The sequence below is a fragment of the Aquarana catesbeiana genome, linkage group LG09 (genome assembly GCF_042186555.1).
Source record: "Aquarana catesbeiana isolate 2022-GZ linkage group LG09, ASM4218655v1, whole genome shotgun sequence".
Lineage (NCBI taxonomy): Eukaryota > Metazoa > Chordata > Amphibia > Anura > Ranidae > Aquarana > Aquarana catesbeiana.
In genome coordinates, this window is record NC_133332.1 from 237,691,781 (window position 1) to 237,717,869 (window position 26,089).

General features: G+C 46.9%; 1 protein-coding gene across 3 annotated transcripts in view; it reads right to left on the reverse strand.

Annotated features, from left to right (window-relative positions):
• The window catches only part of LOC141108404 (phospholipase A and acyltransferase 2-like), a 180,135-nt gene that overhangs the window by 120,649 nt on the left and 33,397 nt on the right, over window positions 1–26,089 (reverse strand). The window contains exons 2-3 of one of the 3 annotated variants that reach the window (XM_073599994.1): window positions 19,879–19,942; window positions 4,440–4,457 (exon numbers count right to left, since the gene is read on the reverse strand). Coding sequence is in view for 2 of the 3 variants with exons in the window: in XM_073599992.1 (XP_073456093.1) it covers window positions 4,172–4,258 (87 nt within the window). In the remaining variant the exon portion in view is untranslated. Of the gene's footprint in view, window positions 1–4,171; window positions 4,458–19,878; window positions 19,943–26,089 lie in introns of all 3 variants that reach the window. The other 2 variants (XM_073599992.1, XM_073599993.1) reach the window with 2 other exon arrangements.

Genomic DNA, 26,089 nt, shown 5'->3' on the forward strand with positions numbered 1-26,089 from the left:
GAAAAACTTTTTGCAGCACAGAGTTTATGGTGTACCCCAAAAACTTCATCTCCTGTGAGGGTTCCAGATTGGATTTTTCCCAATTTAGGAGCCACCCCAAGTTCTTCAGGTGATCCTGGGACGTCTGGAGATTTGACAAGACTTGTTCTTTGGAATCTGTGAAGAACAGGTCGTTCAGATAGGGGACAACTGAAATCCCTCTCAACTTCAGAGGTTCCAGAGCTTCCGCCATAATTTTTGTGGGAGATCCTGGGGGAGGATGAAAGTCAGAATGGTAGAGCTCTGAATTGGAGGTGCCATACCGAGTTCCCCAGATCCACTGCCAGGCGTAGAAACTGTTGAGAAGTCTGATTTATCGGAAAACATGAAGATAAGCATCTCTCAGATCCAGGGATGCCATCAAACAGCCTGGAGTCAGCAACTTCGTAATTGAAAAAATTGTGTCCATCCTGAAATTCTTGTACCGTATTGATTTGTTCAGGATTTTTAAATTCAGGATCAAGCGGTACTTGCCTGAAGGCTTCTTTACCAGGAATATATGAGAGTAGAAGCCCCTGCCCTCCTGATTTTTTTTGGACCTGGATGATTACTTCTTGCTGAATCAGAACCTGTAGTAGGCTCATCATTGCAGAAGCTTTTTCCAGATCTCCTGGTAGGGCTGTAACATAAAATCTGCTGGGGGTGGCTCTGAGAATTTCCAGCCTGTATCCCTGAGTTATGATGCTTTTCACGAACAGGCTTAAAGATGTCATGTTCAACTGTAGGTGAAAAGTTGACAATCTTCCCCCTACTGGGGTGAGATTGTCACTTACTTTTAGAGGGCTGGTCTCGGGAGATCTGAAAAGAACTCCTCCTCTTCCCTTACCCCTTTGGGAGACCCAACGGTTCTTACGGTCCTGCTCCTTAATCTCATGGGGCTGTTGAACAGCACAAAAATTCTTTTTAATCGGCTGTTTCTTTTTGGCAGGTAAAGCCTTTTTCTTGTCGGCTGTCCTATCCAAGACTGTTTCAAGGTCTGGACCAAAAAGAAAATCACCTGAAAAGGGTAAACTACACAGCTTGACCTTGGAAGCTGTTATCACCAGACCAGGTCTTTAGCCAGACCGCACGTCTGGCTGAGTTCACCAGTGCTGATGACCTTGCCACCAATTTAACTGATTCAGCTGATGCATCAGCCATATACTTAACAGCTTTTAGTATTAAGGGAAAAGATTCTAATAAATCTTTACGTGGTGTGCCCGCTTCAACATGGCTTCTCAGCTTTTCCACCCAGCATTCCAGGTTCCTTGTCACAACCGTGGAAGCCATAGCAGGTTTGAGACTGACTGATGTAGCATCCCAAGCTTTTTTAAGAAAGGAGTCTGCCTTCTTGTCCATCGGATCCTTCAGCACCCCCATGTCCTCAAACGCAAGGTCTGTGCGTCTAGAAACCTGTGAGAAAGCAGCATCTACCCGTGGTTTCTTATTCCAAACTTCAGAGTCTTTATCTTCAAATGGAAACCTTCTCCTAAGGGTCTTGGAGAAAAAAGGGGCCCTCTCAGGGTCCTTCCATTCTTTCTTGACTGACTCTGATTGGACCCTATGAACTGGAAACACTCTGCGTTTAGATTCATCCAGACCCTGGTACATTTTGTCGTGTACTGACAGTTGTACCTTTTCTTCCTGAATTTCAAGAGTAGTGTAGATTGCTCTTAAGAGGTCGTCCATTTCCTCTAGGGATAGCTTGTGTTAGGTTCAACTTTTAAATAAGTTGCTTAAGTTTATATTGCTGTCTCAAATTATTGCTTCATATAGGAATTAAGACACAGAGTCAGGTATGTCTGTATCAAAGTTCTGAGCATAATGGACTGCCGCTCTTTACTTCTTTCAAAGGCCTTTTATAGGCAATTATACAAACAATAGCATCAGCACAGCCCCCCCACACAGGGCAAGGGTAAACAACAACAGGAGTCACCTGGGCTACGAACACAAGCTTCAACACCATGGCAATACAGTTACAAGAAAACAAAAGCAGCTTCAATTGAGTTCAACAGCCAAAAAGTTACATTCAAAACAGATTTACATGTAGGCATCATATTAAGTGAGAACTCTAAATTAAATCCCTGACCTTATCAATTTCCCCCTTTGACATCATCCTCTCCTTCCCCCTGGGTCCTCATGAATAAGTTCTAGTCAGTTTTTCCCCAGAGTCCTTTCCCTGACCGCGAGTTGTCAGAGGGGTAGAACCCATCCCCCTAGGTATTACCAACATCTTAAAATTCAAGAAGAGGAGTTTTATAGGAGTAGGGTGATGTCAATACACATTTATCGGTATGCCCTATCTATTCTCCTAATTTTCCTATTTATTTTCCTGTATACACATATATTCGTGATTGTAAGTGATATTAATATTAGAATAATAATTACCATTGGACTTAACAACCAGTGAAAGGTATTGGTTGCTGTAGAGGACATTCCACTAAATATATCCCACCAATGTGGTGCAGTATCCTGTTGTATCTGTGAGGAAAGATGTACTAGTCTACCTTTGTCAATAATTGCGGATACAAGGTTATTCTGTAGGGTATGTTCTAGTGTTTCTATGTGTTGTCTTAACAACTCTGATTGTTCCAAAACCTGTTTTAGTGGGTCTAAAGAAATTATAAAGGGTGTAGTGTCAGTGAGATTATGTACCTCATGAACTGAAGAGAATACCTTATCGGCGTCTGGTTCAAAAAGGTAGGTATCATTACCCCATTGTAATATTTTAATCTTTTTTATACATCCCGCAAACGGCGCCGATCTATTTAACGCTAACATGGTGCGGTTGTCATTAGTAATGATACAAATATGCTGGGGTCCTATTTCTATGAATCTATTGTTCACATTTATTGGTGTTCTTTGCATTTTGCATATGCTAGTTTGGTATTTTAACAAGCAAGGTTCATATACTGGGGAACTTCTGCCACACACTATTCCCTTATTAGTTCCTTCACATAGAGTTAAATCATGGGTTCTGTTTCCTTTATCTACATATTTCCCATATATTTCTGGATACCAAAACTCGTCATTAATTACTAATGGCATGACCACTATTTTACACATTTCCATTACATCTGCTACCCGATATGCTTCGAACCTTCCTACACACCATTTCTCCTCGCATTCTATCTTTTCCCCTTTTACTTGGAACCATACACCATCGTCAGTTAAACCCTTAAAATATTTCATCCAGGTATGATAATTTCCCAACTGTAGTTCAGTCCTGGCCCTATTTATTTGTATATGATAGGATAAGAGGTTAAAAGAGCACTGTGTGAAATTTACAAACTGTTGACTTTGATTCCACAGCTGGAGCTCTGTTCCTATCGTGTGATTTATTAACCCTCCCAAAAATTGTAATAGGGGTATTTCTTGCAGTTGGGTTTCAAAAGTGGTGGGTAACCATTTGCTTGTGATAGTCAAGCTGTCAGCTATGTGTCCCCCTGCATGCTTCCATCTGTTGTTCATTTCTTCTATCTCGACCGAGTTTAAAATTCCCATCCCTGTACCTGTTAATCCCAATAGAGTATCATACCATTCCCGCTTATACCTACACTCCGGTATAGAGGGAAAGGTGATATTGAATTTTATTTTTGTTTTCTGTTGTGATGTTGATACATTTATGCAAGTGTTTAACGGGTGTTAATATGGAAGATTCAATTATTGGCGTTACGTCTTCCTCCATTTGTATGTGAAATCCATAGGCCTCTGCACTCCAATACCACCCATCATTTCTCTCTTCCCTCCACCAAGAGGCACAGAGGAAAGTACTGGATTGATTAACGGTAATATCTGTCAGATTAAACATCCCTTCGGTTATATTCCCTCCTTCTGCCATGACTGTTAATATTTGGTACATTTGTCCCACTACCCGTTCCCGGGCTTGTTTCCATGTCTGTGAAAGGGATATTTTATGACACCTATGGTTGTTAAAGGGGAAACCCATATTATCGTTCCACTGGAAAGTTACAGTTACTTCTGAGAGTGGGTCTGCCTGTATCCATGCTATACCTACATCTACATGAAACGGTCGCCTATGTCCTTCAACAGTATAATTACCCACAGTGTAATCCTTATTTATCTCATATCCTGATACATTTGCCACCTTAGGGTCATCTATGCTCCATTCGAAAGTCATTGTTTCCTCTACCTCAAGTACATTAATACCAGGAGTCCATGCATATATTTGTAATACAACAATCTTCAACAAAAAATATGTAAGTAGATATTTCATCATGTTGTTTTCTCGGGTTGTTTCTTGCAATGTGATGCGTGTATCCAGGTAGGTTTTCCTTCCAGCTTTACTGAGGTGGCTGTGGTCAAGAGTACTTGGTAAGGACCTTCAAACCTGGGTTCCAATGTCTTTCTGGTGTGTTTCTTTACATATACATAATCCCCTGGTAGCAGCGTATGTGTACCTGTTATTGAATTAGGGTCTGGAAGAGAAGAATACACACTTTTGTGGATCTTAGTTAGACGTTGTTGTAATTGTATCACATATGCAGTCAAACTATCACATTGCAATTGCATACTCTGTGGAAAGTATAAACCTAATCTAGGTGCATTCCCAAAAAGTATCTCATATGGGGATAATCCTGTCTTTCCTGTTGGAGTGTACCTTATAGAGAACAAAGCCAAAGGCAAGCATTCTGGCCAAGGCTTGTTTAACTCTTGCATGGCTTTTTGTATTTTTAACTTTATTGTCCCATTTACTCTCTCCACTGATCCTGAACTCTGTGGGTGGTAAGGGGTGTGAAAACTTTGTTGAACCCCTAACATGGTCATCACATTCTGCATGATTTCTCCTGTAAAGTGTGTCCCCCTATCTGATTCTATGGTTTCAGGAAGACCAAACCTAGGTATTAACTCAGTGATCAGTTTCTTAGCTGTGGCTTTAGCTGTAGCCGATTTTACTGGATAACTTTCGGGCCAACCTGAGAATAAATCGATACACACGAGGACAAACTCAAAGGGGCCGCTCTTGGGCATTTGTATGTAGTCAATTTGCAGTCTCTGGAAGGGGTATTGGGCCCGGACCTGGTGTTTTCGTGGGGTTTTTACTCTCTGTCCTGGGTTATTCAGGAGACAGATTTGGCAGGCTGCACAGTAGTTTCTTGCAGTGCTACTGAATCCGGGGGCGAGCCATCCTTGGTTCACAATCCTATACATGGAATTGGAACTGACGTGTGTGGGTAGGTGAACTGCCGCTGCCATTGCTGGGTACAGAGAGGCAGGTAGGCATATTTTGCCCCCTTCCCTCCATACATTGTCAAGGTCTGGTGCTGCTCCCATTCTGACCCACTTATCTTTCTCGCTCTCTCCTGCTTGCTCCTGTAATTTACTCAGCTGCTGCCATGTTGGTTCTGGGATACTCACCTCTACCGCTGCTAAGGTCTCAGGGCTTCCTTCCCCTAGAGCTGCCTGTTTTGCAGTCAAATCTGCAAATGCATTTCCTTTTGCCTCAATTGTTTTTGCGCTCGTGTGTGCCGCTATCTTCATGATGGCTACTCGTTTAACCTTTTGAAGATTGTTCAGGACTCTCTTAATCCCTTCACCATGTTTTACAGGTGTACCTGCTGCTGTCAGATAACCTCTAGCCTTCCATATATGGCCATAATCATGCGCTACGCCATAAGCGTAAGCGGAGTCAGTGTAAATATTCCCTTCTCGTCCTTTTAAGTATTCTAGGGCTTGTTCTAAAGCTTTTAATTCTGCTTCTTGTGCTGACATGTGGGCTGGTAAGGGCTATGCTTAAATCACCTGTGTATCAGTCACTACGGCATACCCTGTGTGATATTTACCCTTGTCATCAGCAAACCTACTGCCATCTATGTACAAAGTGTGCTCAGCATTTAAAATCGGTGTATCTGTAACATGTGGGAATCCCATTGTCTCCTGTTCCATGAGCTGAAAACAATCATGTTCATTTACTTCTTTAAACAAAAGAGTGTCAGGTACCTAATTTCCTTTCTCACTAGTACTATTAGCACTATCATTATCATTCCCCCTTGCCAAATCTGGTGACTGAAGAGGCAAAAAGGTAGCCAAATTTAAGGTTGTACAGCGTTGAAAAGTGACATTTGGAGGTAAAAGTAAAGTACACTGTAACCTTAATTGCCTAGCCATTGAAATGTGTTTGGGCTGTACCTGAGACAAGATTGCATGTATGTCATGTGTGGTATGCACTACGACTGGATTGTCTAGAACAATCTCTGATGACTTATCTATGATAATTGACACTGCAGCTACCGCCCGTACACAGGACGGTGAACCTCTAGATACTGGATCTAATGCTGCTGAAAAGTAAGCGACTGGTCTTTGTTTTACATGTGCCTGTGTCAGAACACCTGTGGCATGTCCAGTGATCTCAGCAATGTACAGATTAAATATCTTGGTGTAATCTGGTATACCAATAGCCAGGGCAGAAATCAACTTTTTCAAAGTGATAAACGACTCATAAGCTACTTCTGTAAGCATATACGGTACAATTTTCAAACAATCGTATAATGGCTGCATCAAAGCGCTAGCATGTGGTATCCACTGTCTACAATATGACACGATACCTAAAAACATACGCAATTGTTTGAAATTCCGTGGGGGTAACATTCCCTTTATCACTTGAACCCTCTCCTCAGTGAGATGTCTTGTACCCTGTGATATACAATGTCCCAAAAAGATAACTTTTTCCTGACACACTCGCAACTTTTTCTTATTAACCTTGCAACCTTTTTCTGCCAAAAATCGCAACAAATTAAGGGTGGTGTGCAAGCTTTCAGTCTTTCACTTATCTGTGGAATTAATCCTTCCATAAACTGTCTATTGAAGGCTCGGATCGTGACTGGCAGCTCTAAATCCATTCTCTCATCTGCCATCATACTTTCCATAGACAAGTAAAATTCTGATACAGTCTGTCCTGGCATTTGTTTCATGGGTGATATTGACCCCCTCTCCTGTTGTTTTGCCTGACAAAAAGCTTCTAATCTAGCAATAAAAGGAGCCCTTGAGTCTATATGTCTGACATGTCCTGTCTCCAGTATTGCCATCCCCCTCAGCTCGGTCTGCAGGTCAGTCATAAACTGGTTAAACAGGGTCAGAGTCATTTTATGTCTGCATAAATCCTCCCCATCCTGCCAGGTTGCTTCATGTGTATTCATTAACTGTGTCACAAATCTACAGAAAACAGCTGGCTTTACTATAATGCATGTATCAGTGCGTACGGGAGCTACAGTTTCTGAATGAAATTCTTATACTCCACAAACCTGAAAAAAAAAAAAACATTCTCTACCCTTAAGTACAGGATATATCTTGTGTGGTTTACGTTCTATGTCAGTATATGGGGGTGGGATGGTTGAACTAAGATTATTTAAAATTTCAACATTTTTTGTTCTTCTGTCTTTCATATCCCAACCATCACAGTCTGGATTATACTTCCACCCCCCTTCTTTTTTCTCTATTTGAAACCTTAATTAAGCATTGAACCTGACTCATCCATTGCTTCTCTAACACCTCTCCTTGTCTGTCCCTTTTTATTTCACTTTTTTTTTTTTTTTCACTATTTCACTCCATACATCCGGGTCTAAACCCGCTGCTCCTTTCACCTTAAATTTACGAAGGACATCCTTTAAGTCCTGTGCTTCGGTTTTCCCATAAATGTTCTTAATTATCTGTGGCACCGTATAGTGCGCCACAATTCCCTGACGGGGTTTTGTGTTCCTCTGGCCCATTCTAACAGTCCTGCCTAGGTAGCGTGTGGGACACTTAGTGTACAATATAATGCGGCTACAACATATACAAGAATTAATAATTACTTTATATGCTAGCCCAATAGCAAACCAGCTAAGTTACACTAGTTCCTCGTTGCCTTCCTCCTAGGGTGCTAGAATTCTAAAAACCTCTCCGGAATGAGATTTCTGAAACCGAATTACCTTATATGCTAGCCCAATAACAAATAATTACTTTATATGCTAGCCCAATAACAAACCAGAATGCGGCTACAACATATACAAAAAAATGCGGCTACAACATATACAAGCATTCCTTTAAGTGGCCAGGTATCCGACTAGATCTCCGGACTTTTGTCGAGACCTTTTTACCCTCCCCGTATCTGGGAATCCCTCTCATACACTCTTATCCCTGCTTTATGGAGCAGACAGGGTTTATACTCTCAACCCGTCTATGGTTTATGAGTTAGATGTGAGGTTAAGCATAAGCGTCAGACCCCCAAGCTCACAAGCCCTCAGGTTCCCAATCGTGTGAGGTAAGGCGCATTCCGTTGCTTAGTTCGGCAATCCCCTTCTAACTCATACCATCCTTGACAAGGCTCATTCACTTTCTCAACAAGACAGACAAGACAAACACAGATAACAAAACAAACAAATAATTCCAGCAATATAAACGAAAATATGCAGTAATTCTAGACTCACCACTACAGAGGCTGGTGTTTTAAAACCAGGAGAACCGTAACTGACAGAACGGATAGGCACAAATCAGGGGAGCACAGAATATAAGAAAAATAAAGCTTTTTCTTACCTGGCCAGGTTTTTTGATCTGTGGTTCCCGGAATGCCTGTCCTTTGGTTCCGTCAGCGTAGCTCAGCCACCTCTTGTAGCAACTTGGTGGGTCCCTGCTATTCGGGCGCCAAAATGTTAGGTTCAACTTTTAAATAAGTTGCTTAAGTTTATATTGCTGTGTCAAATTATTGCTTCATATAGGAATTAAGACACAGAGTCAGGTATGTCTGTATCAAAGTTCTGAGCATAATGGACTGCCGCTCTTTACTTCTTTCAAAGGCCTTTTATAGGCAATTATACAAACAATAGCATCAGCACAGCCCCCCCACACAGGGCAAGGGTAAACAACAACAGGAGTCACCTGGGCTACGAACACAAGCTTCAACACCATGGCAATACAGTTACAAGAAAACAAAAGCAGCTTCAATTGAGTTCAACAGCCAAAAAGTTACATTCAAAACAGATTTACATGTAGGCATCATATTAAGTGAGAACTCTAAATTAAATCCCTGACCTTATCACTTGTACCGAGAGGTTCTACTATCATCTTCCTCTTCCTCCTCATCGGAATCCCTGAGTGAGAGAAGAGTACTTCCCCCTTCATCACCTGAGTCCTCAGTCTCAACTAGTCTGGATGAGGATGCTTTTGGACTAGGTGGTGGATTCTGGGACTCAACCTGAGCTGCTGGGTTCTGTACCAATATGGACCTGACAGAACTCAGCGAGTTCGTAAGTTCCTTTACAGAAGAAAATAAGTCCTTGTATTGTTGGGACGTTTCTTCCTCCACCATGTCCTTAATGCAGGATCTGCACAATGCCTTCTGCCATGAATCTCTAAGGGGGTTCTTGCAAGAAGGACATTTCCTTTGCCTTGGTGGATTTGCATGTTTAGTCTTTTCTAACGCTTTTTCCTGTAAAGAGAAATAATTTCAACTAAACCTAGTGTCCCAAGAATCCACAACACTAGTATATAGCAAAGCCACCACCAAGCCAAAGAAAGTCCATGCTACAGGGTCCGAGAGAAGTAACCTCTGACCGTGTAGCTACAGGCTCCCTTGGGGAGGAAACAAACAAAAAACCAACAAAGCCCATAAGTATCAGAAAAAAGGCACAACTGTACCTCTCTTACCTGGGCTTGACCGGTGCTAAAGGCACCTGTATCTGCCTTTGCTGTCTGCTCTCATCCATTTTGCAGAGAAATCGCAGCAAAGTGACAAAGAAACCACAGGTTTTTTTTCATTTTCCCGGTCCCCGCGTCATCAGCGAGGGCCGGAAGCGCCGGTCTATAGACCCGTTCTCTGGTCCCTGCATTCCAGGCGCTTGGAACCACTGGTGCCACGCCCCCTCAGGCAGCCGCGTCACCGGATATGACGCACTCGTCAGCCGGGACCCAGAACCGAGATGCGGGACATGCCGCTGACCAGCAGCCGTCCCCGCTCGTCCCTCGGAGCCATTTACTTAGATCCTGTAAAAAGCGGACTCTGGCACCAGACGCCGCACCACCTGAGGGCCCCCTGAGATGGAGAGACCAAGAGCTCAGGAACATCCCCCACCCCTGGAGGGGTGCTGGGATGGTCGCTGAACTAGTAAAAAAGGTAAGCCTAACGCCCTTCCAACCCTGGAGAGAGTGCAGCTCCTTGGTTCCCTGCACATGCTTCCACCATGGCGGAGGAAACACAATAACTGAGGCCATGGTGGAAGAGGAGTGATTTAAAGGCTACATGTGTTTCCTGTGAAGAAGGCAGAGCTATGCTCTCTCCAAGGTTGTCCTGAAAGGCGATTTGAGAAAAAGGACAAGCGTGCCCCACGGGCACGTGCTGAGGATGCACCATGTCCACGACCAGCACTGTCGACTGTAGACACAGAGCCTGCTATCCCTCTTTTAGTGGCCTGTGAGCATCTGCCTCTCCTTGGTGGCCTTCCAGACATGCTGTAAATTTTGTTTAGCAAAAAAACACTACACTGTATTGTGTACTGTGTACACCACCAGGAAAGTAGTAGCAACTGCACTAGGGGTGCACAGTACTGTGTACACCAACAGAAGTGTAATAACTATGGGTGCACTGTATTGACCACCAGAAAAGTATGAGCAATTGCACTATGGGTGCACAGCACTGTATACTGTGTACACCGCCTGAAGTATATTAGAAACAGTACACCAGGAAAGGCCTGCAGTCAGATATAGCTGAACTGGATACGAGAGATAGAGAGATATCGCTATCTATCTATACGAGACTGGCTGTATATATATTAAATACACTGCAGCTAACTGAATATTCTGCCTGCCTGCTCAATCTAAATGACACTCTCTCTCCATCCACGCCAACAACACACTACACGAGGCCGACGTGCAGGCAGCCTTATATAGTGTGGGGCGTGGACTTAGTCCCCCTGAGCCATGATTGGCAAAAGGCACCCTGCCTTTGGCCAATTATGGCTCTCTTAGCTGAGGGCGCTGTGACTGGCCAAAGCATGCAGGTCATGGTGCATGCTCTGGCCAATCATACAGCAATGCACTGCGCTCCCGCAGTGCATTATGGGCCATTACACGCTGCTCGAATTTGGCACGAACGGCCCATAATGTTCGGTTTTCAACGAATGGGCGAACAGCCAATGTTCGAGTTGAACTTATGTTCGACCCGAACAGAAAGCTCATCCCTAGTCCCCAATGTTGAGGCCTAGGGTTAGGAAAACCTTTCCACCCGCACTTCCGGAAGAGGAAAGTGATGAGGAATTACCTTTGGATTGGTTGTGGGTTCCCTCTTTGGAAGATGATGCCATTGGTCCTGATGTTGAAGAAGAAGGCTGTCCAGGGAAGCCCGGAATGGTAATGGAAATATGGAATGGTAATGAAGGGCTGGGCATGACAAGGTGGAACAGGAGACAACGGAGGGTTAAAATGGAAAGGAAGTAAGAGGGAGGGGATTGAAGTTAACTTTAGGGGTGGGGAGATATAAAAGGAATAGGCGGGGTTTAAGCAGGAGCAGTGTGAGGAGACAGACAAAGGGGAAGTTGGACACAAGGGGAGAGAAGCATTTTCCAGCAGCATGGCAGACATAGATTTGCTCTTAGCAAGGCTGCGGTCGGCGGCGGCCACGAGGGGACAGGAATGGCTACAGGCTCAGGTAACACCGTTACTGCTAGACGAAGCGGGGGGGTCCGGCGCGGGGGGGGGGAGCGACGCCACGCGCCAGGCGGTCTAGGCCGCCTGAGCGTTTTTCACCAGGCCCCTCATCCAGCTCAGCTCGCCCTCATAGGAGCCCGGGAACGGACCCGTCGGCCCCACCAGCAAAACGGGTGGCCGCCGTCACCCCTGGGGGGACCGGGCGGAATCCTCCACAACGGCGGAGCGCGGGGGGCGGGGCTTCGGGCCGTTATGGCGCCCGGGCTTCGCCACCCAGAAGACAGGACAGCAGCAGAACGGTCCCCCCCCGCAGCACAGGCATCTGCTAGGGGGGAGATCCGACGGGGAGGAGCAGGGGCACGGCTGGAGGTCAGCTACCAGACGCTGCTGGCAGCCCCTATGCAGCCAGGATCGGAAGAGAGCCAGTGGAAGACAGAAGGAGAGGTCTAGGGGCCAGCAGAGGAGACAGCAGTGTGGGACAGCAGAGCACAGCAGCAGGTGGTCGCAAGGAAAGGGGGAGAACAGCCACAAGATGGGAATCCACAGCCCCTAGGCAAGCTTCACCTGGGAGGTTACTCACGCCGATGCTCCAAGCCACGGAAGTTCGGTCGGAAGGAGAGCTGTCGGGTTCGGATGAGGACGTGCGCCAGGACATCGCGCCTTCTGGAGGATCCAGTGCAGCGGCGATGGGAAGCAGACCCAGTCAGCCTGGTGAGTCACATGTTTTAACTGATTCTGTTATCAATGTTGATGGTGGTAATTGGGTAGATAGGGGTGATGGGGGGGACACGACGGCTCCTGGGGGAGTTCTAGGGGCCGTGGCGGGGGGATCGCCTGGCTTAAGGGGGACGGGCGTTCAGCCTGTCGCCGCTGGGACAGGGGGAACATTGCAGGAATTGTTAGGAGGATTAAGGGATTTGGTGCAACGATTTGCAACCAACCAGACGGCGCCAGCGATAGTGGCGCCGTGGGTTGGAGGGCAGGTGGAGCAGTCGGGTGTTGGGGGAACAACGGGGACAAGGGGTGAGGCTGTCGCCGACTCAGACGCAGGGGTGGCGGAAAACACCGCCACGGGGGAATCTGCAGTGGCGGTCAGGAAGGATGTGGTCAGGATAGCGGATGCGGCTAAATGCGAAGTGTACGTCTGCTATGAAGGCCCGCTGGGAGCACACTTAAAACAAGAAGTGCGGGAGAAAATAGTAAAAGGTGAGTATGTGGAAATTTTTTCCTTGTTACCGTTAGAGAAGTTCAACTTGGATAGGGTAAAGCCGGACGATTCCAAAAAAGAGGATGAGGAGAAGCGAAGGTATTGTCTGATCCCTAGGACCTTTAGTAATTGGTTACAGGCGTTCGCCATTATGGCGAGTGTAATTGGCGAAAAGAACCCGGAGCATTGCTCTGCGTTGTTTTGCTACATGGATGCCATAGGCGAGGCACAAAGGGTGTATGGGGGCACTGCGTGGCTTCGATACGATGAGCAATTTAGGCAACGCAGGGCGGTGAGGCCGGCCCTTAGGTGGGACCATAAGGATATAAGCTTATGGATGCGTTTGATGTCTTCCGCCAGGGCACCAAACCAGCCTTTTCATGGGGGGGCCGGGGGATCGTCTACCTTTGGACTCCCGGCCGGGAAAAAATTTGGGGTGTGTTGGCAGTTTAACGAAGGATCCTGCAAGTTTGGGGGATCCTGTCGTTTTAAACATGAATGCTCAGGATGTGGGGGGAACCACGCTTTGTCACGCTGCTTCAAAAGAGGAAAGAAGACAGGGGAACCTGCTCAGAAGAGGGATAACGCCAGTGAAGGAGGTAAGGATGCGGCCTTTTTTAAATAGGTACCCGGACAGAGAGGCAGCGAGGGAGTTGGGGGAGGGTTTTTCAGTGGGTTTCAGAATTCCATGTTCTCTGACAGCTATACCTCCGATGGCCAAGAACTTGCGGTCTGCACTGCAGAATCCTGGGGTGGTTTCGGAAAAACTGGCCAAGGAGGTTGCGTTGGGACGAATGAGTGGGCCTTTCGCAACTAAGCCGTTACAGAATTTAGTAGTGTCACCGTTGGGAGTGGTGCCTAAAAAGGAACCAAACAGGTTTCGCCTTATTCACCACCTTTCGTTTCCAAAAGGGGCGTCTGTGAATGATGGTATCAATCCTGAAGATTGTTCAGTGTCGTACACATCGTTCGATGCAGCGGTGGGATGGGTGAGACATTACGGTCAGGGGGCACTCATGGCAAAAGCAGACATTGAGGCGGCATTCCGTTTGCTTCCAGTACATCCGGACAGCTTTTGGCTGTTGGGTTGCCGTTGGCAGGGGGAATTCTACGTCGATCAGTGCCTGCCAATGGGTTGCTCGATATCTTGCGCCAAGTTTGAGCTGTTTAGCTCATTTCTTGAATGGGTGATTAGGGATGTGTCAGGGATGGATTCTGTGATTCATTATCTGGATGACTTTCTCTGCGTGGGGCCTCGTGAGTCCAAGGGGTGTGCGATTCTGTTGGCAACCTTGGAACACATTGCAGGTAAGTTTGGGGTACCATTGGCAGCGGATAAAACAGAGGGCCCGACGACAGTTTTGAGTTTTTTGGGCATCGAAATAGATACCAGAGACATGGAGTGCAGGTTGCCAGGGGATAAGGTGGATGGGTTAAAAAGGGATGTCAGGGATTTGATGGGACAGAGGAAAGTGCAGCTGCAGCAATTACAATCCCTTTTAGGTAAGTTGAATTTTGCGTGTCGCATTATTCCAATGGGTAGAGTTTTTTGCCGCCGGTTGTCAGCTGCCACAGCGGGGATACAGTCTCCGACTCACTTTATCAGGCTTACCAGGGAACATAGGGAGGACTTGAAGGTGTGGCACACGTTCCTGGAAAGCTACAACGGGCGCTCGGTGTGGATGGAAGGACCGGTAAGTAACTGTGACATGGATTTGGTGACGGACGCCACGGGATCTACGGGGTATGGGGCTTTTTTCCAAGGGCAGTGGAGTGCGGAGGCATGGCCTGATTTTTGGGTAGAGTCGGGATTTACTCGGAATCTGGTGCTATTGGAATTATTCCCGGTGGTATTAGCAGTAGAATTGTGGGGGGAGAGTTGGCGGAACTTGAAAATACGTTTAAATTGTGACAATATGGGGGTAGTTCAGGTCATCAATCGGCTATCGGCATCATCCCCGCCGGTAATACGATTGTTGCGTCACCTGGTGTTGAGGTGCTTACAAATTAATGTTTTTCTATATGCTGTGCATATCCCGGGCGTAGATAATACTTTGGCTGATTCCTTGTCTCGGTTCCAGTGGGACAGATTCAGGGAGCTGGCGCCCGCCGCGGAAACAGAGGGGATTCCTTGTCCGGGGTGGCTTTGGGAGACGGTATTGGAATCGCCGCAGGATGGATCAGGAAATTGGTGAGTGGGTCGACATGGGCGGCATATAGAAAAGTATGGTCGGAATGGGCCACGTTTACACGGCTGGCGGACGCCGGGCTGGGAGAACAGGACTTGAGGTTGTTGGTAGTGTATTTTGTGTCACGACACATGGAAGGGGGTGGTTCAGTGTCCGCAATTGAGCGGAAATTGGCGGGGTTGGCCTTTTTATTCAAGTTACAGGGCCTGACTGATTTTACCAAGGATTTCTGGGTAAAACAGGCCTTAAAAGGTTATAGGAAGAGCCATGCGAAGAAGGATTCGAGGAGGCCGGTATCTTTTTCATTATTGCAGGTATTGTGTAATAAGTTAGGTGGGGTATGTAAGTCGGGTTATGAAGTGATTTTGTTCAAGGCGGTTTTTTCTATCGCGTTTTTTGGAGCGTTTTGGGTTGGCGAGTTGGTGAGTCCAGCAAAACAAGTAGCAGGGGGTTTGAAGATGCAGGATGTGGAAGTAAAACGGGATAGGGTGTTGCTGAAACTGGGCAGGTCAAAAACAGACCAAGCCGGAAAAGGGGTAAAAGTGCAACTGTTCAGGTTACCAGGGTCGGGAATTTGCCCGGTTCAAGTAGTTGAGGAATTTCTGCTAATTCGCCCGGTCGGGGAAGGGCCGTTGTTTGTGCATGAAGATAGAACTTTCTTATCTAGGTTTCAATTCATTGCAGTGTTTAGAAAATGCATTGGGGCTGCAGGGTTGGATAGTAGGCAATTCGCCTCACACTCCTTCCGTATCGGGGCGGCTACTGAAGCTGCCAGGTGTGGGTTGGATGAGGCAGCAATCAAGAGGATTGGGAGGTGGGAATCCAGGAGGTTCCAGTCTTATGTGCGCCCTCAATTGTCATCAGATGCGATATAAAAAAAAAAAAAAATAATAATATACATAGATATTTTATGATTACATGCATTTGAGGACAGGGGTAGGGGAAGTTCACATGTTTCAATTTGTCTTTTGTTGTGTTATGTCTTTGCAGATGGGGGTCAACCACGCCTCGTTTGGATCTTGGGGCACTCCTATGTTTTCTGGGGTGCAAAAAGGGGGGACGTCAGACCAGAAGGCAGGCAACTGGGGATTTCCAGGAGGGAGGCATGTATTCGCTGGTTGGGCTTTCCAGGCATGGGGTGGGGTAGAGTGGTTCAGGAATTTGAACGATACACTCGACTCGATAGACCCCCGGATGTTTTAGTGATACATGCAGGAGGGAATGATCTGGGGGTCCGATCTACCAGGGAACTGGTGTCGGCCGTCAAGTGCGATTTTTTGGCACTTCGGGTGGCCTTCCCGGGCATGATCATAGTTTGGTCTGACATAGTGGCAAGGACGTCATGGCGCATGGCTAAATCGGTACCTAGGATCAACAAAGCGAGAATTAAAGTAAACAAGGCAATTGGAAAGTTTGTGGTTAATAAGGGGGGATTGGTGGTGAGGCACACGGAGTTGGAGGTTAATGTGGGGATGTATCTAAGGGGAGATGGGGTGCACCTTACCGCAGTAGGCATTGATCTTTGGGCTCTCGGGCTTCAAGATGGCATTGAGAGGGCATTGCGGGTGTGGAGGTGCCCTTAAGGCTAAGGGGTCATCCTTGCGGGCTGTGGCGGCATCTTTGGTCTCTGATGGTGGTAAAAATGCAAAGAGGTGATGGTAAATGGTGGGGGGCTTTCAGTATTCTGGGCCCCTCTGGTGTGTTCTGTTCTTACAGCGGAAGGCGAGGCTGGAAGACAGATGTTACACTGCGGGAAGGGTGTTGTCACCGAGCTGTTTTTTAAATACGGCTGGTGGCCTGGTATGGTAAAAATTATGTACCGCAGTGTATGGTGTTTGGTGAAGTTGTTAAAATGGAGGAGATGAAGTTAAGAGTGCCATCAGAAGACCAAAGATTGGGAGGTGTAAGAACTATCGGTTAAAAGTTATACATAGTTGTACAAAATGTTCATTAAAAGAGTTATTTAAAGTTATTTAAAAGTTGGTTTTATATTTTATAATAAAGGAGGCTGCTATGGCCGGTTTTACTCCAAAACAACTCCTGTGTGCGTTATCTAATTATTATAGATAAGAAAGGGAAAGGGGAGTAGTAAATAAAGAGTGGGTAGTGGAAGTTGGGGACATTAGTTCCTACACTGGTCAAGGGAAGCCCGGAATGGTAATGGAAATATGGAATGGTAATGAAGGGCTGGGCATGACAAGGTGGAACAGGAGACAACGGAGGGTTAAAATGGAAAGGAAGTAAGAGGGAGGGGATTGAAGTTAACTTTAGGGGTGGGGAGATATAAAAGGAATAGGCGGGGTTTAAGCAGGAGCAGTGTGAGGAGACAGACAAAGGGGAAGTTGCCCACCCACCCTCCCTTTTTTGGTTTGTTGTGGGTATTTTCTGGTTTGCTGTTTCTGTTTTTCTTTATTACAGGTGAATGGATCGTGGTCGTCATAGCAGCAATTTATCGGCGGCATCTTTGGTCTCTGATGGTGGTAAAAATGCAAAGAGGTGATGGTAAATGGTGGGGGGCTTTCAGTATTCTGGGCCCCTCTGGTGTGTTCTGTTCTTACAGCGGAAGGCGAGGCTGGAAGACAGATGTTACACTGCGGGAAGGGTGTTGTCACTGAGCTGTTTTTTAAATACGGCTGGTGGCCTGGTATGGTAAAAATTATGTACCGCAGTGTATGGTGTTTGGTGAAGTTGTTAAAATGGAGGAGATGAAGTTAAGAGTGCCATCAGAAGACCAAAGATTGGGAGGTGTAAGAACTGTCGGTTAAAGGTTATACATAGTTGTACAAAATGTTCATTAAAAGAGTTATTTAAAGTTATTTAAAAGTTGGTTTTATATTTTATAATAAAGGAGGCTGCTATGGCCGGTTTTACTCCAAAACAACTCCTGTGTGCGTTATCTAATTATTATAGATAAGAAAGGGAAAGGGGAGTAGTAAATAAAGAGTGGGTAGTGGAAGTTGGGGACATTAGTTCCTACACTGGTCAAGGGACAGGCTCCCACTTGCCCAACACTGACGTGGTAGCCCCCTACACATTTAAGGGAAATAAAGAAGTCAATTTGGAACCCCATGAAATGTCCAATGCAGCTGATACACTCATCCCTCCTACTAATACAACAAGGAGAGAGACAGTCTCAGAGCCGGGGTAAGAGCCTGAAGTAGAACCCGAACAGGAAGCTGGATGCAGTTTTTGGGAAGCTGAACGGGGACCTGAGTCACTGAAAGACATACATTCTCGGTTGAGACAAAAGATATGTCCCTCAAAGAGATTGACTTATGACACTCTTGGAGAAAATTCCGATGAACTCATACCCACATCGCAACGTCCCAGTCAAGCACTTGCCTCCTTTACCGAGTCTTTAGTAAAGGATGACCTTGATCCACCCCCTGGCACTACTGGGTGGGCCACTAATTTATTACTGGCCTGTCATGAACTTAAAGCGGGGGTCCACCCACACCGCAAAAAAAAAAATATCAAAAGCCAGCAGCTACAAATACTGCAGCTGCTGACTTTTAATACATGGCCACTTACCTGTCCCAGGGTCCAGCGATGTTGGCAGAGGACGCCGAGAACCTGCTTGGTTCTCGGCAGCTGCCACCGCCATCCTAGGTGAGGGAATCAGGAAGTGAAGCGTTGCGGCTTCACTTCCCAGTTCCCTACTGCGCATGCGCGAGTCGGGCTGCGCGTCCCAAGTGGTCCCCGCTCTCTCCTGGGAGCTGTGTGATTCCCAGGAGACAGCGTGGAGGGACGGGAAGTGGCGTAGACTCATATGGGAGTCTATGCCGGAAGTGGGTGCAAATACCTGTCTTAGACAGATATCTGCACCCCCCTCCCCCCTGAAAGGCGCCAAATGTGACACCGGAGGGGGGGAGGGTTCTGAAAAGCGGAAGTTCCATTTTTGTGTGGAACTCCGCTTTAATATGACTTCCTCCTGTTGATGTATATTATTTGTTATCAGAGGACCCTTCACTAAGTCAGTTATTAGCTGTTGCCACTTCTAGTCTATTAGATAGTTAATTGTTTAGCTTTCACAATGCAGTAAAGTGATTCCAGGTGCTGTGTCTTTAGGGACCAAAGACTTTCAAGTGGGGGGAGGATGTAGCAATATGGACTACAAGTATAAAGCACCGTACCTTTTAGCCCTTCAAAGTATCACTTGTCCCTCTAGTGATCAGTGCATCCAGTGACATCATATCTGTGTGCCAAATATCTGTGTGCCAAATAAAAGGATTGTGAGATGAATAGTCCTCCCGTCAGACGATTGTGTGCCAGGACTATATATCCCAGGGATCTTTGCTGCCACCTGAAGATTGCTGGGAGTAGCTATAAAAGCAGCAGAGGCCCGCGCATAGCTCTCTTCCTCTTGGGCCTGACGCAAGTCAGACCTCTCTGCAGCAGGGAGAGAGAGGTCTTGGCCTACCATGCAGAGTCTTACTTCCAACCCGTGGCCTGAGGGACCTAGCTCTGTTCGCAGTCAGACATCCTTTCCAGTACCACTCCTGTCGCCTGCCTAACGGTGTGTGTGACAAGCTTCACGTCGCTACACGAGTTCCTGCTCGGAAGACAACGACCTTTATCCATTCTTTGCCACTTTTACATTGTTACCCTTTGCACAGACTTCTTTACTCCAGTTTTATTATCCTACACACAGGCCCGCTGATTTCATAAAATGTCCCTGGATGCAACCAATCCTATTAGAGGTCTGCATATTAATAAAGATATATACATATTACTTTTTATACAATTTAGATGTTGCAAGTTAGTTACCACACCTAAATATCATTGCTAAATTGTATTATATGTTAAAAAGGTAAGTTTTACACTTACAACCAGAGGCATCGTCTCTCTTGTCTTCAGCTACTTTATGACCACGTAAATCTCTTCTTGCCTTCTGCCAATAAAGAATCAATGTGATTAATACCTTTAAATACATCAACGGGGTGAATAAGGTTCAGGAGGGCAGTTTTTTCAGTATAAAACCAAAATCAAAAACATGGGGAAGTGACCTCAAACTAACTGGAGGAAAGTTCAAAACTAATTTTAGAAAGTATTATTTTACTGAAAGGGTAGTTGATGCTTGGAATAAACTTCCAGCAGAGGTAGTGAGACAGTCAACAGTAAATGGCTTCAAACATACTTGGGACAAACATAGAACTATACCCAAGAAAAAAATGCAAAAAAATAAAATAAATGGGCAGACTTGATGGACTACGCGGTCTTTTTCTGCCATCACTTTTCTATGTTTAAAGTGATATTAAAGTGATTGTAATGTCTCTTTTAAAAAAAATAAATACCAAACATGTTATACTTACCTCCTCTGTTTCAGTTGGTTTTGCACAGAGCAGCCTGGATCCTCCTCTTCTCGAGTCTCTTTGCTGCTCCTGGCCCCTCCCTCCTATCGAGTGCCCCCTCAGTCAGCAACTCCCTATCGGGGCACCGGAGTCAGATCTCCGTTTCCATTCAGACAAGGAGCTCCAACCTGGTCCCTCCCCCTTTCTCCCCTGATTGGCTGAGTGACTTTGATTGACAGCCTCTGGAGCCAATGGCGCCGCTGTGTCTCAACCAATCAGTAGGAGTGTCCCGGACGGCTTAGACATTCGTGGATGGGGCGTGGCCTGGACATGGTGAAGTCGTATCTTGTGAGAGCTCCCGGCCTGGCCCTGCCTTTCCCAGCTAATTCACCCTCCTAACACCAGTATGCTATTGGCTAAGCGGAACAGGACAAGAGCAGCTACCCGAGTGACCTGCTCCAGCATTTCCAAGGGTGACATAAACCACTATTTATTGCAACTCCAGAAAGTTTCCCCAGGCATGAGAGTGGCGGCTCCACGTGGCTCCCCGCAAGAGGCCCAGGTCACAGACACGGCCCCTCAACTACACCAGACTGTTTCTCGGAAAACCCGACGGCCTTTTGGCCAGAGATGTCCCTCACCCCACAACTACCGGGAGTAAGCCAGCTGGACCAGGACATTCGGGCCTTACTACAGGCACTCCCCACAAGAACGGACATTGAAGCCCTGATCCTCCGGTTGGAGGAAACCCACCGTCGGGACATCCAGGAGGTACGGGAGGATGTGATTGTACTCAAAGACAGGGTGGCTACAGGGAAAGCCAATTCCTCTATCCTGACAAGCTGCGTGACAGCTCTGGAACAGACCCGAGACACTCCCCAGGACATGACAATCGCCCTCCAACTCCACCTCGAGGATATCACGGACCAGAGCCTCCAAAACAACCTACGGCTCCGGGGCCTCCCAGGGGCCACGGGGGCTGAGGATCTGGGAAAGACGGCAGTGGCGATCTTCCACGGGGTCTTGGAGTCCCCCTCTGAGACGCTGATTATTGACAGGATACACAGAGCCCTGGACCCTGCCAGACCGGGAGATGTGGTGTGTAGATTGCATCGCTACACCCAGAAGGAGAGCATATTGCATAAAGCATGGGAACAGGGAGACATGGAGTTTGATGGGGCTCCCATCTGGATCTTACCGGATCGCTTCTGAGCTACACTGAAACGCAGAGCTCTCCTGCGCCCCATCCTGGAGCTGGTGAAACAGTGTTGCTGTACCTATTGCTGGGGATACCCGCTGGCCGTTACCTTCAGAAAAGATACGGCTGCCTTTACCCTGCATACACCAGCGGAGCTATGAGCACTGTTTTATTTCCTCTGCACTGCCCCCATACAGGTACCGGACTGGCTTGTATACCTCCCGCATCCCACCGGCAGACAGGGCCTATCTACCTACCAAGCAGATCCAGGAGATGATCCTGGAGCCATCTGGAGAAGGAGCACGTGAGTCCTGAGCTGAGCACCATTTTTGGTATTCTTTTCCCCCCCGACCGCATGTACCCTCTCTGCTCATTCTACCCATGAGCGCCCCACTGCCGTCCAGTAACAATTGCTATACTGCGGACCCTCTGTGCTTGGATCCCCCCCTCTTGCCCCATTACTGGGGTTGCCAACCCTCCCATCATTCCATCTGGAGCTCCTGACACTTCCCTCCCTGTGGTAAAAGCTACCATATATCTCATAGCAGCCTGCAGCCATGGAACCGAGTAGCGCCATGCCTCACGTCAGCCTGTGGACTCTCTGCGAGGAACCCAGCACCTCTTACCCCTAAACATTGTGGAGTGATCTAAATGTGTGTGTGTAGGGGTTCTGTTTCCCATTGTTTTGTTCTTATCCCCACTGCTCCACTCCTGCTGCGACGCAACCTCCAGATGAGTGATAGTACTCCTGAACCTATAAACTGTACCTGCTACACAGTATGTCGGGATTTGTTCTTGCAGCACTAACGCCAAGGCATGCTTATTACAATATTACTCCTGTATCTTGAATTGCAAGTCTATGTGCCTTGAATGACTTAATGTTGTATGTTTTATCTCTGCATGCAGAACAACAGGATGTAATCTAACAGGATTACTCTCAGAACATACGCTCCAATTAGATACGGGTTGCACGGGCTTCCACGCAGGGACACCTCCACCCGCTCATAGCCACAGGTAGGATTGTCTCATATGGCCTCCCCTGATCACTTCGAGAAGGGGACGCCTTGTGCGCGCCGTGATACGGATGCTTGCTGACAGCCCATGGGTACATCTGAGATCCGCCGAGCCGGAGTCTAGGGCACCCTCTCATGTCTGCCCTGGGCTGAGATAGGGGGGACATGTTTGAGGATTGGGCACGGTGAGGACCTAGCTCCTGGAGCGGATCTTTCATGGGTGGGGAGGTCCCTGGACAGTCGCTAGATATAGAGGGGGAACGTTTTATCATTCTATCCCTATACACGTAAAATATTGCCACAGCTATTCCTCTTTTATAGTGGGTGACGGGAATGCCGCGCCGCTGACGGAGCTTATGTCACTCTGGAGGTGGACCTGTGGGTGGTGGTGGTGCTTTTGTGGTCTGGTGGGGGACCCCAGATATATAATGAGGCTTACAGACCGCTCAATTTTATATTTTTCTGTTTTGTATTTGCCTTACATTACCTCAAGTATTGATAATAATGTTGATTGCATGCCGATAAGTTATGTTATGTTATTTTACTATGGATGCCGGGGGAGGTGAGGGGGGCTGGGAGATCTCTTCCCAGCTCTGTCTAGACACTTCCCCATATAGGAATACGCTCAATTCCCAGTCGTTTACTGGTGAGCGTCTTAGCAAACTTTTGCTACCTGCTTTTGCTTAGACTCAGGTCACTACCTCTTGTGGCGGCCTCTTCTCAGGTATACCTGACCTTCGCTACCTTTTTCTATTCTATTCTATCCCCCCTCCCCCCCCCCCCTCCCCCTCTCCTTGTTCCCTCCCATGAACATACTCAGAATAGTCTCACTTAATGCGAGAGGGCTCAATGCCCCTGAAAAAAGTACAGGAAACGCATTTTCAGATACAACAAACTACCGATACTAAAGAACAAATTCTTTCCTATGACACTCTACATTCCCGACAGCAAAAGCTAGAGGAGTATCCATCCTACTATCCATGTGAGTACCTTGGATACACATTGACACAAGGACAGACCCCGAGGGATGCTTTCTATTCTTGAAAGGCATGGTTGGTAGCGTCAAGGTGACCCTAGCGAATTTCTACATCCCTAATAGTCAACAGGACCTTTTCATTAGCCGACATCTTAGACCACTCCTCGAGTTCACAGAGGGACACTTAATCCTGGGTGGCAATTTTAACATTCCATTGATCCCTACAGAAGATGCCTCATCGGGGTCCTCTTCGGTCCTGTCAGGTACCCAGAAGCGTATAGCAAAATCCCTCCATAACGCACAACTGGTAGATGTCTGGCGCCTATTCCACCCCGGCGAACGAGACTATACTTTTTTCTCCACATCAAGTATATTCCCATATCGATTATTTCCTGATCCCACACACCCAGTTGCACACGATCCAGGACACCTCTATAGGTTCCATTACATGGACAGACCACGCTCCAGTGATGATATTGTATGCCCTATCTGATCGCCCTACAGCTCGACGTAGGACATGGAGGCTAAATGAGAGCCTCCTTCAAGAACAAGACGTGCTGACAGATGTAGTCAAAAAAATAGGGCACTATTTCCACACAAATGACACAACCGATAGCAACATGGGCACGGTCTGGGAAGCTCACAAGGCGGTCATAAGGGGGTACTCAAACACGGAGCTAGGCTCAAACATCAATGCACCATCCAACTGACCTCCCTTCTATGTGTGCTACAGTCCGTGGAAGCCTGACATAAACATTCCCCATCACAATCTTTGGAAAGAGAACTTAACAGTCTACAAACACAAATTACTGACCTCCTACACTTCAGAGTTAAGGTGGCAATTCAGGTTTGCCGCAAAAGAACATTTGAGTCGGGCAACAAATGTGGTAGATTGTTGGCTCAGTCTCTCCGCACACAGAAATTAGCGTCTTGCTTACCCCACATTACGCCCCCCTCTGGCCGTAAAACCACCATGCCTCAACATATCACTAGGGAATTCCATCTTTTCTATGAGTCACTCTATAATTTAAATACAACTACCCCCTTCCAGGAGTGAATATTAGAATACATATCCTCATCCCACATGCCTTTTATGACAAAAGACGCAGGTGAGCACCTGGAAGAACCCATCACACTGTCAGAGCTTCAACTGGCTATAAGAAGCACCAAACCAAGAAAAGCACCGGGACCTGACGGCCTCACAGCTCCAATATTACAAAACCCTACTCCCCGCCCTTGGAAACCACATGGTCAAACTTTTCAACACTCTGGGTACGGGGAAACCACTTCACGAGACTACCCTCCAGGCGCACATATCAGTAATACCAAAAGGCGGTAAAGACCCCTCCCTGTGCGGGAGTTAAAGGCCCATATCCCATACTGAATACCGACCTTAAATTGTTCACTAAAATCATTGCAACTAGAATACAGCAACACCTCCCTGACCTGATCCACTTAGACCAGGTTGGCTTCGTCCCACTCAGAGAAGCCAGGGACAATACAACCAAGTACCTTAATTTGCTCCATATAGCCAACACCACTAAAACTCCATGTGTCTTTCTATGGATGGACGCGGAAAAGGCCTTTGACCCAGTCCACTGGCCCTTCATGTTTTCAGTCTAGGACTGGGCAGCAATATGGCGAACTGGGTGGGGTCCATTTACTCCAGCCCGTCAGCTAGGGTCAGGGCAAATGGGGTTTTATCAGAACCCTTCAAGATCACCAACGGGTCTAGACAGGGATGCCTCTTGTCGCCCCTCCTAATCGCCCTGTCCCTGGAGCCCTTTCTGTGTCATATGCGGCTCAAACCAGACGTCACCGGTGTTAGTGTGGGAAACTCGCAAACAAAAAGTATCTGCATACGCAGATATGATGTTTTCACTTACAAAACCTGTCATTTCCCTTCCAAATCTGCTACATGAATTTTAAATCTACAGAGCGCTGTCCAATCTAAAAAACAATTTTACTAAATCAGAAGCAATGGGAGTTGGTATACCCCAGACGTAACTCCTACAACTTCAACTTGAAATGGACAGACACCGCGCTGAAATATCTGGGCACTTTCATTCCTCCGAAATTTCCCAAAATATTCGACCTAAACTCCCCCCCTCCCTTCTAAAATCGGTTCAAACTCTTCTCAACGTTTGGCACATGGGCCTCCACTCGTGGTTCGGTCGCTGTAACATACTGAAAATGAGCATCCTTCCTAAATTTTTATATCTCCTCCAGGCCTTATTTATCCATATCCCGACGAGTTACTTTAAACTGACGCACTCACTATTTATAAAGTTCATCTGGGCATGTAAACGACCACGGCTAAGCAGGACGTTACTTTCACTACCCAAACACCACGTGGCCTGGCTATGCCGGACATACAAACCTACTATTATGCATCACATCTCAGTAGGCTCGTAGACTGGTGCCTACATCACAACGCTAAGTTGTGGCCTCGATTGGAACAGGCACAAAGTCCCGTACCGTGGTGTTACGCTTCGCTTTCAACATGTGTCAAACGACACGCTCTCATTGGGCCCACAACATGTATTTGCGCCAATCTCCT